General features: G+C 38.6%; 1 protein-coding gene across 3 annotated transcripts in view; it reads right to left on the reverse strand.

Moving 5' to 3' along the window:
* Positions 1 to 1,097: 1,097 nt before the first annotated feature.
* Positions 1,098 to 17,639, reverse strand: part of rnf213a (ring finger protein 213a) — a 36,620-nt gene continuing 20,078 nt past the window's right edge. For all 3 annotated transcript variants that reach the window (XM_081610053.1, XM_081610050.1, XM_081610051.1), the window contains exons 30-67: positions 17,414 to 17,530; positions 17,209 to 17,333; positions 17,010 to 17,132; positions 16,793 to 16,848; positions 16,203 to 16,356; positions 13,304 to 13,439; positions 13,022 to 13,213; positions 12,811 to 12,941; positions 12,565 to 12,722; positions 12,269 to 12,475; positions 11,978 to 12,165; positions 11,765 to 11,885; positions 11,541 to 11,641; positions 10,718 to 10,900; positions 10,462 to 10,628; positions 10,285 to 10,387; positions 9,230 to 9,344; positions 8,912 to 9,119; positions 8,629 to 8,825; positions 8,415 to 8,537; positions 8,205 to 8,315; positions 7,195 to 7,437; positions 7,042 to 7,117; positions 6,911 to 6,945; positions 6,705 to 6,805; positions 6,452 to 6,608; positions 5,888 to 6,062; positions 5,469 to 5,563; positions 5,114 to 5,365; positions 4,715 to 4,847; positions 4,339 to 4,422; positions 4,083 to 4,263; positions 3,743 to 3,944; positions 3,568 to 3,645; positions 2,946 to 3,143; positions 2,634 to 2,723; positions 2,348 to 2,526; positions 1,098 to 1,841 (exon numbers count right to left, since the gene is read on the reverse strand). In XM_081610053.1, the coding sequence (XP_081466179.1) occupies positions 1,685 to 1,841; positions 2,348 to 2,526; positions 2,634 to 2,723; positions 2,946 to 3,143; positions 3,568 to 3,645; positions 3,743 to 3,944; positions 4,083 to 4,263; positions 4,339 to 4,422; positions 4,715 to 4,847; positions 5,114 to 5,365; positions 5,469 to 5,563; positions 5,888 to 6,062; positions 6,452 to 6,608; positions 6,705 to 6,805; positions 6,911 to 6,945; positions 7,042 to 7,117; positions 7,195 to 7,437; positions 8,205 to 8,315; positions 8,415 to 8,537; positions 8,629 to 8,825; positions 8,912 to 9,119; positions 9,230 to 9,344; positions 10,285 to 10,387; positions 10,462 to 10,628; positions 10,718 to 10,900; positions 11,541 to 11,641; positions 11,765 to 11,885; positions 11,978 to 12,165; positions 12,269 to 12,475; positions 12,565 to 12,722; positions 12,811 to 12,941; positions 13,022 to 13,213; positions 13,304 to 13,439; positions 16,203 to 16,356; positions 16,793 to 16,848; positions 17,010 to 17,132; positions 17,209 to 17,333; positions 17,414 to 17,530 (5,452 nt within the window). In that variant the 3' untranslated portion in view covers positions 1,098 to 1,684. The remainder of the gene's footprint in view (positions 1,842 to 2,347; positions 2,527 to 2,633; positions 2,724 to 2,945; positions 3,144 to 3,567; positions 3,646 to 3,742; positions 3,945 to 4,082; positions 4,264 to 4,338; positions 4,423 to 4,714; positions 4,848 to 5,113; positions 5,366 to 5,468; positions 5,564 to 5,887; positions 6,063 to 6,451; positions 6,609 to 6,704; positions 6,806 to 6,910; positions 6,946 to 7,041; positions 7,118 to 7,194; positions 7,438 to 8,204; positions 8,316 to 8,414; positions 8,538 to 8,628; positions 8,826 to 8,911; positions 9,120 to 9,229; positions 9,345 to 10,284; positions 10,388 to 10,461; positions 10,629 to 10,717; positions 10,901 to 11,540; positions 11,642 to 11,764; positions 11,886 to 11,977; positions 12,166 to 12,268; positions 12,476 to 12,564; positions 12,723 to 12,810; positions 12,942 to 13,021; positions 13,214 to 13,303; positions 13,440 to 16,202; positions 16,357 to 16,792; positions 16,849 to 17,009; positions 17,133 to 17,208; positions 17,334 to 17,413; positions 17,531 to 17,639) is intronic.

A 17,639-nucleotide genomic window follows, 5' to 3' on the forward strand; every position in this document is an offset into this window, starting at 1 on the left:
TCAAGTTGTTGAAAACCATACATCAGTCGGAAAAAGCAAATAAGGCTTTATTTACATTTACTTTTTTTGTTTGTCATAGTGTTATTCTGATGCAAATTGTCCTGTTATATTAGATCATTTGCAAGGTGATTAATAAAAAAAAACATAGCACATCTACAACAATAAAGCTTTACATTGCAAAACGATTAAAAAATTCCTATGGTCTTCACTGTCATAAAGTGGTACGTGTATATCTTTATATACTCCACTTTACTATAACTTGATTATTTTTAGTATGACCTAATAATCAGTTTCCAATCATTATGAAGCTGCTTTACTTCGCTCTTCATTTTAAGCCCCTTCAGCTCATTCCACACTGTCGTATCCCATCTTGCATACGTAATTGGAATATCGCACATTTTGAAGGAGGTTGGCTCTGTTTAAATGTCACACATTTAGTTTAGTGTGGTTCTGACAATTGAAGCAAAAGGAAAACCATGCAAAACATTGAGCTTAATCTGGGGGTGGAGGACATTCAAAACAACCACCAGTAGGTCAAGATATGGTCATCTAAGCAAGTTCATACTGAGAGCATATACGCAAGATGTTACAACAAAACACTAAAAACGGTTACAGCACTTACATTATGCTTTTACCACCGTTGATGTGAAGATCAATCAGAAAGAGACTGCACAGGCCATGAGAGGTGTGACAGAGGAAATACATACTTCAACATCAAGATGTGTTTCCTAACGCGTGGTAGGAAAAAAATAATTCTATTAAACAGAACAAGTTTTCACTTAGTTCTCGGGGAGATACTTTATCCTCATGTCAAAATGGGATCCATGTAGGTTGCTCCAAGCCAGAATACTTAAGGTCACATTAATCAGCATCTTAAGCTTCTTGCAAAAGAAGCTCCATTTTATTCACTGCATCCACGTGGATTTGTTTGGTTCAGGTAACAGAATGAACACTGCTCTCTGTTTTTAAAAGCAGGTGTCATGTCAGCTTTCATTTATTTATTTATTTATTTTTCCCCCTGAAAATGAGGACACACAACATTTAACATAGAACAAGATTCCATCAGAGCAAGAAAATAAACTGCAGGCAACAACATATTATGATCATAAGGTGCCTTTTATGTCACATTATTATAACAACACCAATGCAATTAGGAATCAAAGCACAGAATAAACAGCAAATCTGGAAAAAGAAAAACAATGAAACAAAAAAAATGGAATGCTGCACAGCAGAGTTCAAAATGGATAAAACTTGCAATAGAATTAGAAAAATGAATAGTGGTAAATCAAATATAAGCAGGCGAAATACATTATTCATCACTTTTAAGGGTTTGGGATGTGTTCAGCTTACATCTCCATATCTACCCCTACATTTTGTACCTGAGATTTTTTTTTTTACTTCAATTATTCTTATTGTGAGTAAAGAAGTAAAAGTGCAATTAAAGAAATTAAATTTAAATCTATTCCCAACCTTATTGAGAGAAATGCAAAACAAAAAGCATACAAAAGTTTAAGTCTTCATCAGGGTAAATGACACCCTTATTTTGTGGCACTCTGTTCTCCTAAAAAGGCACATCTATTTTGATTTATGTGCAAAAATATGACATAACCATATTGCCATTTAACAAGAGCAATTCAATTTAAGTACAAAGGCAACAAAAATAGCACTTTTGTTCCAGATGTCTTCATTGTCTCTGACCACGCTCCTGCTTAAAAGCAATGATGAACTTCCAGGCCTCAACGTAGTGGGACAGGAAGACTTCTTCTGGGAAGTGCTCCTCCACATCTGGAGGTATGTCCATGTCTTTTTGTTCCATGTAAGACACCAAAGATTCTTTCAAGCTTGAAAAGAGAAAAAGAACAATTTCAAAAAAAGGATTGGGAAGAGCAATCGTAGGCATGAAACAGTCATTAAAATCGTGTCTACGAAAGTGAAGTAAAATAACAATTAAATTTCATTAGGTGTATTATGTGTTGTGAACCTTTGTTTTGATAGGGACAGATATTTTCCTCAACAGGAAGTCACAAAAAAGGCTCAACATTACGAACTATCTTCAATAAATTTGTCCGTCAGCTTCCCAACAGTACGGCTGACATGAAATCACAGACAGCAACAGGTTTAGTGATACATCAAAAACACTTTTCTTTTTCTTTTTGGAAAAGTGGACCAAATAGTCCAGCATATTAAGCAAAAAATAAAAAAATATACAAATTTGAAGTTTTGGATTCCCATGTGGATCTGGTAAAAACTTTTAGTTTCCAAATTCATACAGTGTTTAACATTCATACATCAGCAACGATAAAAAAATATATATATATATTTAGTAGATAAAGAAAATGTATATTACCCCCAGTCAGGCCTGTAGGCATCAGGATCATTGGACCTTTTAAGAACCAGAACCAAGAACTCGTGCATTTCTAACAGGAAAGTGTCGGCACTGTTCCTGGAGAAGAAGGCGGTGAGCAGCCTGTGCTCGTCCTCTCCCAGAGGCTGCTTGTACTTTTCTGGGACTCCCACAAATGGGTCCTGAAAAACACGAGAATCAGCAACACACAGCATTTAGGTGTTCTTCTAGCATAAGCTAGAGATTGCCACCACCAATACTGGCAGGAGAGGCGAAAGTGACGTCTTACCCTCTTCAGCCGCAGCATGTTTTCCGATTTAAGTGAAGCCAACAGCTGCCACAGAGCAACGCAATGCTTTAGGCAACACATGCTGAAAACCTGTGAGCAAAAATGGAGACGATTCCCTGATAAACACCTCATGCACAAGACTATGTTCACTAAAATGAAATATCGTAGCTTTAAGGCTGGTTAACAAAAAAGTTGCAACAAGAGGCAAGTTTGTGTGCTTTTGGAGCGTAGAATGTAACCAAACGGTCTAGACTGCGGAAGAGGGAGTGCACATGTAGAAGATAGTACGACCGGCGTCTCAGATAGGCTGACCTTGACGATATGCTGAGCCACCTGGTTTCCCATCTGCAGCACCTCCTCTAGGTAGCGGGACAGCTGCATGTGGGGATCCCCCCCCGTCATGGCGAGGAAGCCGAGCGCCACTTCCAGCGTGGACAAGGCCTCGCACACCTCGCTGTAGGAGTGCAGCTCCCCAGCGACGGAGAAGAGGGTGAGGGTCTGCAGGGGCTCCTGATGGCGTAATCAGAGACATCCCGGATACTCATGTGAGCTTGTGTAGCAATACTTATAAAGTATGTTATGTATATTACATGAACAATAATTAGAACCTCGCACAAGAACTGACGCCATTGGAACTTTTTCACAGCTAGTCAAGTTACAACGCCATTTCATTGGGATTTTACATGATCGACCAACACTGAGTAGTACATTATTATCAATATCAATAATTATCTTTAAACCTTTTCACAAGTTTATCCCTGACCTCTAAGGCATGGCTGTTGGTCATCACAATGCCGTTTGTTTTATTAATGTTCTAAAATAAACTTGAGTCCTGCTCATAAATGTAGATGGCTTGGTTAGTCTGGATTTTATTAAAGTGAATCAGGATAAGGGGTATAAATGCAGTTAAAAGCAAGGAGCATGAATAACTTACTTGCGTGACTTTGGCTTTAACATCTCTGAGGATTATCTGGTAGTCACGATCGTGTCTGTTGACCAGTGTAGGAATACCCTGTAGTAAGAAGACGTTCATATGAAGGTTAAAACAAAAAAAAGTTTTGGCGAACTTCAAAATAAAGTTGCTATAGCTGCGTTTTGCATGTGCTCACGTCGAGAGTGATTCGAGGTTTTCCCAGCAGAAAGCGCGAAATGATCTGCTGCTGGATCTTGAGCAAGTCATATTCATGAAGGGTCTCTTGGCCCTTCTCGATGCTGTACTGAGTGTTGGACAGAATCAGGGGCATCAAGTCCCGCTCCAGCTCATAACGGATCACATGCAGATCAGTGAGATCTGCAGGGCTCACTTTGTAGCTGTGAAATCAATACATGGAAACAATGCAGTGTGTTATAGTTCCGTGTCATCCTGATTATCGAAAAACACACAGAATCCATTTGCAGAATAAGTCCAAACATGAAGATGAGGGAAAAATGTGGCAAGAGCGCCCTCACCTGGTCTCTTCTCCAGTATGCTTGTCCACGCAGTAGATGAGGTCATTGTGCAGAGCAATCAGGTAGCTGATAAGAGCCGTGGAGCACAGGCCTGCGCCCTGTCGCTGAGGCAACAGCACCTTGAAGTCACTGTTCAGGTCCAGGTCCTTCTGGCAGAACTCATTTGGGATCTTGATCTCACCTGAAGGACATTTTCACGCAAATTAAACTAACACTCCGTAACTAGAGCAGGTTTACTGTTGTTGTTTGTGTTTACCATTGGTTGCCAGAGACACTCTAAGCTGGTTCCAGGTCGTTAGGAAGATTTTGATGTATTTCTCATACCAGGCTTTAAGTGAAGCTGTGACCAGAAAGAAGCCAGACATTTTTTAAGATACATGGAGCCACTCTAAACTATGCAGACTGACCACAGCAAATTGACACCCCCGCCCCTTTCAAGGATATTATATCATTGTCCTATTTTAGGATAAATGTACCCATTTCCTGGCAAACAAGAATGCAAAACACATTCTGCCAAGTATCTGACCATGAGGTTTAAAAGGAAAGCCAACATGTAGTTCAGCAATGTACTGCATAATGCGAGTGACATGGTTGAAAAAGCTGAAATCGATGTGTCTGGACGGTCCAAGTACCGGCTTTCTGATTGTGAAGAAACTCATTGATTGTCTCGTAGTTCAGCTCAGTGATGTTCTGAAACTTCTTCACCAGATTCTTCTGCAGTGTGAGGATGTCAGGGAGGTACTTCACCAGTCGGAGTTCTGCTTCCTACAAAAACAAATTGTTACAAAAGTCAAAGACACTTGTTGAAACTGTGCAAAAGCTTATAAAACAAATTCACCTTTTATTGCAGTGACAAAATCTAAGGCAGAAAGTTTTAGAAAATTGTACTAATACAAATTTTAGTACAGCAAAATTCTTTTTTTCCACAGATTTTTACCATGTGACCCAAAAAGTCTTTAAGGTGTTCAAAGTAACCTCCCAGCAGAGAAGCTGCTCTTGAAGCTCGCATCTTTTTGCTGCCGTTTTCTCACCTTGTGGAGAAATCTCCAAAGCACAGGCACAGTGTCTTTGCCATCGTTCTGCTCCAGGATGTGAGTGAGGCTCAGCACACACACTTTCTCCCTGCAGCTCCACACAGCGGAGCAGTGGAGCAGAGAGTTCGCCGGCAGAGATGCCAAAAAGAGACGAGGGTCACCAAACACCAGCTTCATGATCGGGTTGGCAGAGATCCGAGAGTCTGCCCGGATGAAGGCGTTCACTTCTTTTAGCTGTCTGTCCAAGTGCTGGTGAAAGAGAAGATGACAGATGGCAATATGTTTTACTTAGTTCCCTCATGAACATGGACGACAGAACCATCTCCTGATTCCAATACTTTATATGTGCTACCTTTAGCTGGGGTGTGATGACAGCATTGCTCATTTCCAACTCCCATCCGTTTCTGGCCTCTTTATTCGAAAGCTGATTGTCAAAAGGAACTGGCCCTGGAAAACAAGCTCAAATAATTTAAACTAGATTCATCAGTAAGTCAAAGCTAAAAAAATTGCAATAATACAGGCCTCATCATAAATTCTTTATTTTGCTAAATGCAACAATGTGTTTTTTTCCTTCTTGGCCACTAGAGATCGCTGTTTCTCAAATAAAGATATGGGGGAAAAAAAACCCTGTGATGCACAGCCATGGAGTTTAATAGCTACGAGGCAAAAAAAATAATTAAAGATTCAATGCCAAATAACTTTCTTTAAAGTTCCCATATTTAGAATATAGAATATTATTTGGTGTAAAGGGTCACCAAGATTGTAACTCACATTTCTGTTGCTGGTGGGGTCCCAGCAAGCTGCTGATTACCAGGTGAACTGTAGTGATTGTGTCATCCGTCCCCTTTCCCAGTGATTTGATCAGATGTTCCACATCTTTTCTCAGGTGATTAAGAAGGAATGCAGCAGGCTCTGGAACTGGAGGCTTGATGATTGCAGAGATGAACTAAAAACACAAAAAAGAAACTATTAATGATGAGAAAAGAAAAAAAAATATGACAGCAATACTGCGATCACACAGCTAAATAGTGCTGTGTCTTTCTAGCCTAGTATTTAATTCAACTTCAGTACTTCTGTTTTATTTTTATTCATATTTAATTTTGTTTAGGTTATTTTACGCTGTCAATGGTTCTATGAGTTACCTCTATTTCATTACACATCATAAAAAGAATATAATTTCATGTTTATGTATTTGTTAAATAATGCATATTTTTTATGTTTAAAATGATAATGATGAGGTCAAACATTTCCTTGTTCATTATTGCAACATCATTGCCGCTATTTTTAAAGTATGTCATGTTCCCAAAAAGTGCAAAAATAAAATGGGTTTGTTACCTGTGTGTGATTACAGGCCCCGAGCAGCATTGCCATGTGAGTGAGCATTCGGACAACGTTAAAGGGAACAGGAGACATGTTCTTTGTGTCCAGCATATCGGGATTGTCCCGGCGACTTGGATCACCGAGGATGTGGCCTGTCTGGGAGCGGTCACCTCTGTCAGAGGACGTTAAAAAACAAAGGAAAATCCTTAAGCAAACGTGATCAACTTTTTCTTCGCACATTTTCCCCTGGATTTTGGAAAGCACTTACTGTATTGCAAAAACCTGGAAACCCTGCACAGGCATATGGTTGTTTCCTCCAATTTCAGCACCACAGTCTACGCAACGACTGGTTTGCATTGGCTGGCCACACTAGAAAAGCACAAGATGCAAAAAACATTTCACAATGTAAAAGATAAAGCTCTAGAAAAATGAGCTTTTACAATATTTTTACTAATTTGACTGAACATAGCATACCTCCCCAATGGTGCAGGGATGACCATTTGGACAACCTGTGCAATCAGACGAAACGGTTTAACTTTTAATGGTATGGGAGTTTGATCTGAAATTTCTCGAGTGAGTCTATAAAATCGTTGTTCTTTACTTACGGTACCACTGCAGAGGGCCCAGAGCTTGTTGAGCCGCTGCTACAATATCTTCCGGCATAGAGGGCAAAAACGCTGCCTGTAAAACAAAATTTAAAAAGTTACACATCAATTTCAAAGTTATTTGTTATGACTGAAAACGGCTGTAACACAAACCTGCATGTTGACAGGTGTCAGTGCCAGCTGCTGAAGGGGAGCTATGATCCCGTGGTTTCCACAGAAGAGTACAGCAGCTAAGTGAACAGTTAATTCCACTGCCACACTTTGGGCCCCGGAGGTACCAGGGCGGGCAGAAAGAGGCCCCATTCTGTTGGTCACCAGAGCTTGAGCAAAGGCCTTCACCTCTGGGCTGGCAAGGACTTTGGATGCCTGGATGTAAGCTGAAAGCGCTTCAAGTTGCTGTTGGTGCAATTATACAGAAAATATGCAACCTCAGTTCTAAATACAAAAAAAAAGTCAATAAAATGTTCACATTATTTTTTAAGAATTTTATCATTGAGATCTGACCGAGATGATAATATGAAGAGCCACAATTAAAAACATCTGAACTTTACCACATAATTGCCCCAAACTTGAATTCATTTCATTGGAGTTTTATGTGACACAACACAAACTAGTGGGTAATTGTTAACTGAAAAACAGACGCTACATGTTTTAAAATCTAAAAAAATGACCTAGGTGTTCAGTTTCAGTAGCCTCTATCCAGAAATAACATACAGTGCAACTAATTGTACTATATTTCAGTATAAAATAAGACCTTTGTTTGGTTTATTGGAACCTATCATTACTGAACAATGTTTGTTCGCATACATTCTCCATTAAATGAGACTGATCTTGAGCTATTGTGAAAAAAGAATGATAATAACCCTAGACAGATGCCACAAAAGACTTGGAGCTTTAACAGCATGATTCTGTAAAGTGTTGACTTGTAGGAGCTTAAGACGTTTCAAATTTTTATTTGTAAAAAACAATAATAATAAAAGTATTGCAGTTTTCCCTCCACTTGATATTTTTACACCACTTTGTGTTTGTCTATCACATACACTTTATGTGCCTGTATTCACGTAAACGGATGTGAATGCAGGCAGTGCAAATGGACGATAACTTTTTTTTTTTAGTGAATGCTGCTCTTTGGCTAATTTAGGGGTTTAGATTTAAGAATGTACCTGCGGCTTGGGGTGGAAGCCCTCATTAGCATGTCCATAGAGAGTGGTGATTTCTCTGTACAGCGCTAACAGAAGGTAAACTGCTTTCAGTTGTGGCGCACATCTGCAGCCCTGTAATACATTAAAATAACATAAAGATACTCATTAAAGCATACATACAGAAACAAAGTCCTGGCCTAAATACAAATTAACAGTAAGTAATAACATTACCTCACAGGCCTCATCCAGTCCTTCTACTTTGCCTTCCATAACTGTCTTTGCGACAGCTTCTCTGATGGTCTTGTAATCTTTTCCGCAGACAAGATAGTGATCCACTGGGGGGGTCTCCTCATCCTGGGTGTAGGGAAAAATAAACCACAACAGTTAATAGGCATCAATGTACATAATTGAGCAACTATCATCAAAAACAAAAATCACACTGAACCTGGAGCTGAACTTCTTCAGGGAAGAGCCAACTCATCTGTCCCTGCCTGAGACGTTTCTGGACAAACTCCACTCCATATTGGCTGCAAATCTTGCGGATCAAATAGACACGATACCAGTCGTTCCCGCTCCGCCTGCACAGGTTCACCACGCTGTCCAGAAAGGCTGCGGATCCATTATGATCACCTTCAGGTGAGCCTGGAAAAAGGAAGAGAACATTTGAAACACTCCTAAATTAAAAGAGAGGAGGAATTCTTCTGCACCATAACACCAGCATTACAGACCCGTTTCTCTCAAATTTTCCGCAATCAAACTGGCAGTCCTGTCTAGGTCCATTCGCACTCTGGCCAACTGCTGCAGATACTCCACAGATGGTTTTTCAGCATGCTGACCATGTGTTTGCAGACACTCGGTCAGAAAGGCACTTTCATTCTGAAAATACGCCTTCTGATCTGCAGCAGACCTGAACTGGAGCCTTTCAAACATGGAATCCTTTAGGGAAAACAGAGGGAGTGAAATGGTTAAAAATAAAAAAATAAAATAAAATTGCAAAGTATTGCAACGTTCTACAATCTGGATGGAGCTTTCACAGCCTAACTCACCTCCAGACAGTTGATGTACATGCAGTAGAGTTCAGTTTTGTCCGTCTCATCCAACATGTTGCTTTGTTCAACAGCCACCAGATGCTGCTGCAGATATTCTTTCACTTCATCAAAGCTGAAAAAAATAAATCTATGTTGAGAGATGTCGCCACATACAACAGCCTCCACCCGTATTTGCTTCTAAGTTCAGAGGTGCAAAAACAGCTAAAACCATTGGACAAAAAGAGAAACTAAAAAAATTGGAAAAAAATAACTGTTTGCTGACATCATTTTTTCCATCACTAAAGAAATCACAAAAAATTACTTTAATTGAAGGCTCCTTTAAATTCATAGTTTTCTTTTTGAACTTGATTATTTTTTAGATGTTCTAGCTAATAACCCTTGATTTTCATAAATGAAATGACACAGACCTTTTTTAGCCATTCTTCAAAATGAGAAGAAAAGAGAAAGTGCCATTCAAATAAAGCCAGTGTGTACTCAACTCAATTTTGGCTAGCTAAAACTTGCCCATGTCCACAATAAGAGCAACAACAACAACAAAAAAAAGGTTAACAGAACTGGAAGTGTGATGAAACATGACTAAACAAGAATTTCACTTGCCACTATTTGGTGGCAGTGGAAAAGATTTAAAATTCGATCTCCAGAGTTGACTTTTAGAGAAATGCATCTTGGGGTCAGAAGATCTCCTCAACAACCTTTAGACACCATCCACATTCAGACTACCCTGTTTCTATTAATAACATCAAAAAGATTCTTAATGGGGTTTAAGTCAGATGAGTATGTTGGCCCATTAGCTTTTGCATTGAGTTTTGAAATGTTATAAAAAAAACCATTTTGAATTAAAAGCAGATGTGCTAATAACACATCGGGGGAAAAAAAACAAAAACATGATATTGCATTACCTCCCCCCCACTTAATAAAAGTATTAGAATGAAAACTGGAATGATCTAGATGTACTGAAAGATATTATGCTTTTGATTTTTCTGCAGGACTCTGAATATAAGAAGCATACAAACACAATACAGCTAAAATAACATGCAACCATAACACCTCACCTGTACTTCATCAGAAGTTTGAGCACCACTGAGCGAACAACAGGATTTTTATCAGCAGAGTCATCAAATGGAGAAAGCACCTTTGTCAGGATTTGTCGATTGGCTGAAAAAAAATAGATTTTACACACATATCTGACAAAAAGTATCGATCAGGGTGGTAAGGCTGTATCACAGTACCTCTGAGGAAGGGAGCCGGGCTGGCCTCCACCATGAGAAAAGACAATAAATGAAAGATGACGGCTGAAGATGGTGGAGAGTTGTCCTTGAAGCACACAGTAGACACCAGGTCTATGAAGAAAGCGTTGCAGCGCTTCCTGAACAGAGCATGCTGACCAACACGAACCCTAAACAAAGCAAGACAAACGGTGACATTACAGCTCGCGTCAGACAACTCCAGGAAACAAATATGCATAAAAAATAATAAATCACTCACCTCATCTCATCTGAAGGAACCAATGGGAAGTTTTCCTCAACTGGCTGCATGCAAAGCGGGCAGTACATCTGACCAGGGACCAGCCACTGTTTGATGCAAGCTACACAGTAGATGTGATTACATGCTAGGCAGAGTGGCTCTTGAGGGTCTCCCATGCAAACTGGACACACCATATGACCGAACCTGGAGACAGAAAATACAAACATTGCTACAAGAGATATCTTTCATTCAAGAAACACCAATTTTCAGTAGGAAATATTGCGTAATGGATTAAGTAAATAACACACTCCATGTCTTAACATTTAATACCCTTTTAGACCAAGGCAAAAAAGTATGTTTTAAATGCAGTTGGTCAGGTTTTTTTTTTGCATTAAAAAAAAGGTTTTGTAAAAGCAACCAAATGGAATAAATTGATGAACTAAGCAATAAATTAATTTCAGAATATTTCACTACTCTCACACATTATTACAGACGAAGGTAGAAACAGATAAATTTTTTGGCTTGTGCCAAGAGTAATATTTACACCCTAGTTTGGATAAGCTTTGATTGAGTTTCAAATGTATTTCATAACCACATCTGATATAGTGAATTAGGAAAGTGAACAGAGAGCAAAGCAGATTATTTGCAATTAACCACGTCATAGCAATGTTCAACAATAGAATCACAATGTTATGTTTTCCTAATAATATGCAGCCTCAAGTGTAATTCGAAGGAGATAATTGTCATCCACTTTAGGGTAAATATTTATCTTGATAATATTAAATGTACCACACATAATTCTGACTAGTTACGGCAAATATATATTGCAATGTTGATTTTTCACCTGAAAATGCGTTCCACGGCTCCATCTTTGCAGTTTTTCAGCAGACCAATTACTGCCTCGAAACTCTGCTGAGTTTTAACGTCAGAATTTTTTTCAAGAATCTTGATGGGAAAGGAAAAATGGAGACATTTAAGTTTCACTGGGAAAATGACAAGTAAGCACAAAGTCAGTTTCATGCCAACAGGTTTATCTTGAAAAATTAAAATTAAAAAAAACGTAGAAACCTTGCCAAGCCCTCGCATATTCTCCAACACTACAGGTGTGAGCTTCGTGTCCAACTGTTCAATTTCCATCAACATGTGCTCCACGAACAAAGAGAGAGAAAATATGCGATTCCATCCAGATCTACATGCAAAGAACAACAACAATTTAATTCCTCAGTCTGTGTTATTAAGTAATGAACTTTATTCCCCGATTACGGCTTTCTCTCGACTTACTGGACTCTGAGGACTATCATCTTGCTCCTCTCTCCATAATGTCTCACACTGTCTTCTGAACAGATCAGTTCAATGGGAACCTGAAGTTTCTTCACCTGCCTGAGCCAAGCTCGTCTTTGAGCATCGGTGGTCAGCACTCTGGGCTCCAGGTGCTCCAAACAAGCAAAAGCAGCATAAACGTCGAGGACCTTGGAGACAAGGAACATGTGTTTCAAGATTTCAAAGTCAAAAGCCTGAAGACTAACTCAAAAAATACATTTTAAAAATTAGGAGGGGTAAGTTGAGGCTTACAAGTTCAACGCTGTCTCCTGCATGTGGGTTTCCCAGAAGGTCTTTGGTCACCTGGGGTTCCGTGCACATCATTCTGGAGAGGTTCTGAAGCCGGTTTTTGAACTTGTGATAAGCAGCATGAACCCATGGAAGAGCTGTCATTTTCTCTGTGTCGTTCAGCTGCAGTCGCAGTTCACTGACGCAACTATTCAAAGCACCACAGAGGAGCTAAAACAACAGATCATGTGGTTTAATACAATGTGTCCAACTTCTCTGACAATGTGACATTTTACGGCATTAAGTAAAATCAAGACAACCTTCAGGTCTTCTGAAGAAGCGACATTCATCGACATGGAGATAAAATCTTGAAGGTAGCGATGGTAAAACTCCATCTGAGTCTCTGAATCTGCTTTCTCAATGTAGCGCCCAAATGGCGTATTCCAAAAGATCTCAATCAGTTTTAATTGATTGTGTCCTGTAAAATCAAAATTGATACAAATGGCAAACTCTGCATATCTGCATCTGTGACAGATCAACTTAAAGATCTATTAAAATGCTTATACCTTCATTCTGAAGGACATGAATGCAAAGTTCCTCCAAATAGTCCTTAATTCTAAAGCTGAAGGGCATGCTGCAGCCCATGTTTCTGTCTTGAGGAATGTAGTTCTGCACAAGGATTGTTCTTGTCTCATAGCTGAGAAAGATATAAGTACGAAAAGGTAAACAGAATGTTCAAGTAGATTATATAATAAAAAACATGCGACTTCCACTGACCTGGAGTCCATTGCTAGGTGTGAGATTTCCACCAGCTTTTCATCGCCAAAGATATCCAACCACAATCTCTTCACTGCCTCAGAGCAGTTTTTGTCAAGCAAGAGATCCATGTTTTGGTCCCGGTCAATCACAGACACTAGATGTGCCAAAATGGGGACCACCACAGCTTGAACACGTCTCCATAAGGTGTGTCTGAAATAATGGCAAAAGAAGTCAAGAAAAGCTTTCGAAGACATTTCTTTGCATCCTATTTTTTGGGGTAATAGTATTAGTAGTAGTTACCTAAAAGTGCCTCCTTCCTGCAAGGCATCAATGTTTGAAGCCTCTTTTAGGACCCAGTTGCTCTTCATGAACGTGTTCCCATCATGAATCAGTAGCAGTGAGTGAAGACGCTTCTTCACTGTTTGAAGAAATTCATCTGAAGACACACGAAAGGACAAGTACTGAAACTGTAGGGAACATATAAATACATCATAATTATAAAATACTTAAAACAAAAATACAAATCTCACTGCAATAATTTAGGAAACAAAAACAAAAAAACTTTTCTTCCTACCTGCAGCTGCAAACATAACGTATGATTGTTACTGTCAAAATAATGTCATTTATATTAGGTCACGATTCAAGTACCTCGATTATTAAAATTCCTCAAGGCAAATTTTTTGCCTCAGAGCTATATATATATATATATATATATATATATATATATATATATATATATATATATATATATATATATATAGCTTCTTTGTGTGCTTTGGAGTTTTTGTGCTGATAAATGTTTTTGCGAAGCGATAAAATCTGGTAGCTCTTAAATTGCTACAAAATAAAGCTGTATTTCCTTCAGCCCACTGGCAGCAATGTTGACACCTTGAGATGCCATCAGACCTAAATTCTGAACATCATGGCATGTAGTGCATCCCAGTTTTCCATGTCTGGTATATAACGTGTCCAGACAAGAGAGATAATTAGTAGCCCAGCATCATGACCTGTTTGTTCTGAAGATCCTGCAGCTTCCATTTCTCTTCCTAACATGGAGTTATATAAATTATATTAATTATATTAAATATTTGTTAAATATTTAATGAAACATATTTACCGTGTTTGATGTTTGTTGTAAATGACATATACTCACAAAGAACGACGTAATTAGACCAAGTTTGTCGTTTATTGAACGTTTAGAAACTACAGCGGCTGTAAAGAGCCACAGCAAAGGTAAAACAACCCGAACAGATGATCAACTCAAAACCACTCGCACTTTTTCTTTCTTTCCCTCTCACTTAAGCACACCCGTTTCCATGGCAACCTCCTGCGCTCCACAAGCCAACCCGAGATTATGTTAAAAATATAACATTCAGTCCGTTACGATATCAGGTTTTCAGGCTTGATATTTATTTTGCTGTCATTAATAATCCTCTCATGAACACAGTGGTAGTTTATTAGTTAATTTTAAACTCCCGCTCTGCTGGTTATTTTGGTAATGGAACCGAAACGCACAGAATTGCGCAACACCTTGTAGAAACAATCACTGAGATTATTGTTGCTGTTGGGTCATTAATTTGAACATGTTTTGTTGATTTTTTTTTGTTCTAAAGTTATGAATGGTTTGATAAGCCAACCAGAAGAGGACGTGCTGCTCTCAGCGTCCTGGCGGCATTCAGTTTGTCACCTAATGCCGAGATCAACTCAAAACCTTCCGCGATCGACATATTGCTCTAGCAAAGCACGAACAGTTCAGAAACAATATGAAATGGGAAAAAAGTTATTAACTGATTAAGTCGTGTTTTAGATTATTCTTGAAAATCTAATCAGTCACGGCTGATTAGTGGGTGAACTCACGGCTGCACAGTGAACCCATTCATGTTTTACAGCAGACAGCCGCTCCCCATCTCTTGCAGGTACTGCGTACCCCGCTAAATCTTTTAGGGGTACGCAGTACCCGACCGTACCCCCTTACTTTCACCCCTGGTCTTTCTCCTCCAAGAGCTGCTACATAGTGAATGGTTAACACCGAACAGCGGCAAAGTACGTAGCGGGTGTATGTGTACAAAGTGGAGCGGACACATCCAGATAGACAGAACACAGCAGGCTGCTGTAGCTGATGCTTAGTGCAAGTGCAGCCTTACGGACGAACCAGAAAATAAATTTCATACTATTCCAGTTGCAACAAATGGGTAGTGGAGGGGACCATGATGTGTGCATACCTGACAGATGTGTTTCAGTATATGACAAAGGTGCCAAAGAACTGTCGCGCACATGGAGACATAAATGCTGTACGGCAAGGTGAGAGTTAATCTAATAAAATTCAGTAAATGTGAAGACATAAACTAACAACTAGAGTATAGACATTTTTAGAAGTGTCTTGTGAGCCTGATGCTTTATTATTTTATTACTAAACTGGATATAATTTCAGCTTTTGTCCAGGTTCATTTAAAAAGTAAGCTATTATCATCACAAGTTAATTTTCTGCTGTAGAAAAACAATTGGTAGAGATGCACAAATTTGAAAATGTGGCCTGATATTGATATCCGATATTAATACTACTGTTGTGGCAGTATTTACCAATACATTATTTGATCAAATGTTTTATTCATTAATTGTCAGAATAATCAATATTACTTGGTTGCTAAAATAATCGTTTACAACAGCTCTAATTTATATTAGGTGTCCACAAGTGTTAGTTAAAGCACACCAACAGAAGTGGTGCATGCTGAGGTGGTTATGATATGATGCATTCAGGAAGTTACTTAGACCAACATTAAAAAAAAGGATGCTCAAGTGGCAGGTGTGACCTATTTGTCAGTTGTGCTGACAAATATGTCAGTACAACTGACAAATAGGTTGCTTTTAAAAATGGCCAGTCAACGGGGAGTCATTACCCCCAGTTTGTTCAGTGGATGTTATTTCTAAGAACAAGGTGGCCAGGTATGTATTTGTGCAGGTGTATGCTGTATCTATTCTATTCAAGACCGTTTCCTGCTCCCCATCCATGAACTGATGGAGACAAGATGGAGAATGAGCAGAGCTGCGTAGGTCTGTGACCCAAAAAGCCAGAGAAAACTATGGTTATTCTGAAATTTTCACTGGCATTTCATTATATGTCATAGCAAATGTATGAAGCAACATTTTGCAAAATTATCTAAACTGTGAAAATGAAAGGAAAACATATTTTCTGTCGTACCTTTTAGTTCATCAGTGTCACTCAGGAGAGTTAAAAGGATCTCAACCCGTCGAGTGCTGCGGAAGCCACTTGTCACTTGGTCCCTCAGCATGCCAACAGCAGTCTGCACACAGCTCCGGAGCAATGATGTGGTATCTACAACATTATCCAAGTCCTTCAGGAAGAAAAAAGACAAATTAAAATAAAAATATGCACCAACAGTGAGCAGAATGTAACAATAAATAATAATAATAATAATGTATTACAGGCATATTCAATAAGTTAGATAAAGCTTGTTTGCAGATTAAAAGTGCCACTTGACAATAACCTTTGAGCAAGTTCTGAACATTTAGCAACCTGTTTCTATATTAAGAATCTTTATATAATGGCCTAATGTAATATTCTTAAGTGTCATGTTTTTATTAGCTGCAGCCTAACCCGAAAGTCATGACAACATAACAAAACGCTTGAAAACATCAGTCTTTGTATAATTAATCTGTTTCACTTAGTGAATTAATTTACTGAAAAAAACATTGAATAATATTCTTGGTCATTAGATAAGACATTAGTTTTACCCAACTAAAAATGTGAAATATATCGTCTATACTTACGCTTTCTTCCAACTCTTCTTGCTCACTCTCCGTGTACATGTCGTCAGTCTCCATAGCTGTAATCATGTAAACACACACAAATATATATATATACATATTTATATAGTGCAATAAATATACATGCAATACATGTGTAATATAGTGCACATTATGTATCCTGTACATAATGTGCAGTAAATATATATTTATGTATGTATATTTAGCATTTTTCTTTTACCTTCAGGCCGAGTTGTTTTTGTTTCAAACATTTGACTGATTTTCATGTTTTGCAAGGTCTTGATATCTGAAACAATGTCCTTTGACCTTCTGAGGTCATCTATATGAACTGATCTCCAGGGTCCTATAAAAAACAGTGTCTTGGATTATTTCCTGGTCAGATTAAAAAACAAAATATTTCCAAATGGTATCATGTTTACCTCCGTGAAAACCAATGTAAGAAGTCCCTCCTTCCATCCTTGGCAACCTTGTGATAAAGTAGACAAACACCCTACATCCTTTGCTCTCCTGTGTAACTTTGTTGATCTCATTTAGTGATGAATACCTGGAAATGGACCACAACACTCAATATGGTAACAGGACGCAGTGGTGAAATCCTTATATAAAATGAATAGTGGGACTTACTTTGCAGATGCAATCAGGTTGCTGCTCTTACAGGGTTCATCAAAATCACACTGAATAATGAGGATTCGGTTACAGGGTCCAGTCACACTTCCTCCATTTTCAGTTGTCAGGAAGTTCCTTCAATTAAAGAAAAAGAATTTCATTTTTCAATTTAAGAGTATTCCTTATAAATAAGAGTACAATTTTATTTAACATTACATTTTAATTAATTATTGTGTAAAGAAAT

This window comes from Poecilia reticulata, chromosome 8 (genome assembly GCF_904066995.2).
Source record: "Poecilia reticulata chromosome 8, P_reticulata-male-v2, whole genome shotgun sequence".
Taxonomy (NCBI): Eukaryota; Metazoa; Chordata; class Actinopteri; order Cyprinodontiformes; family Poeciliidae; genus Poecilia; species Poecilia reticulata.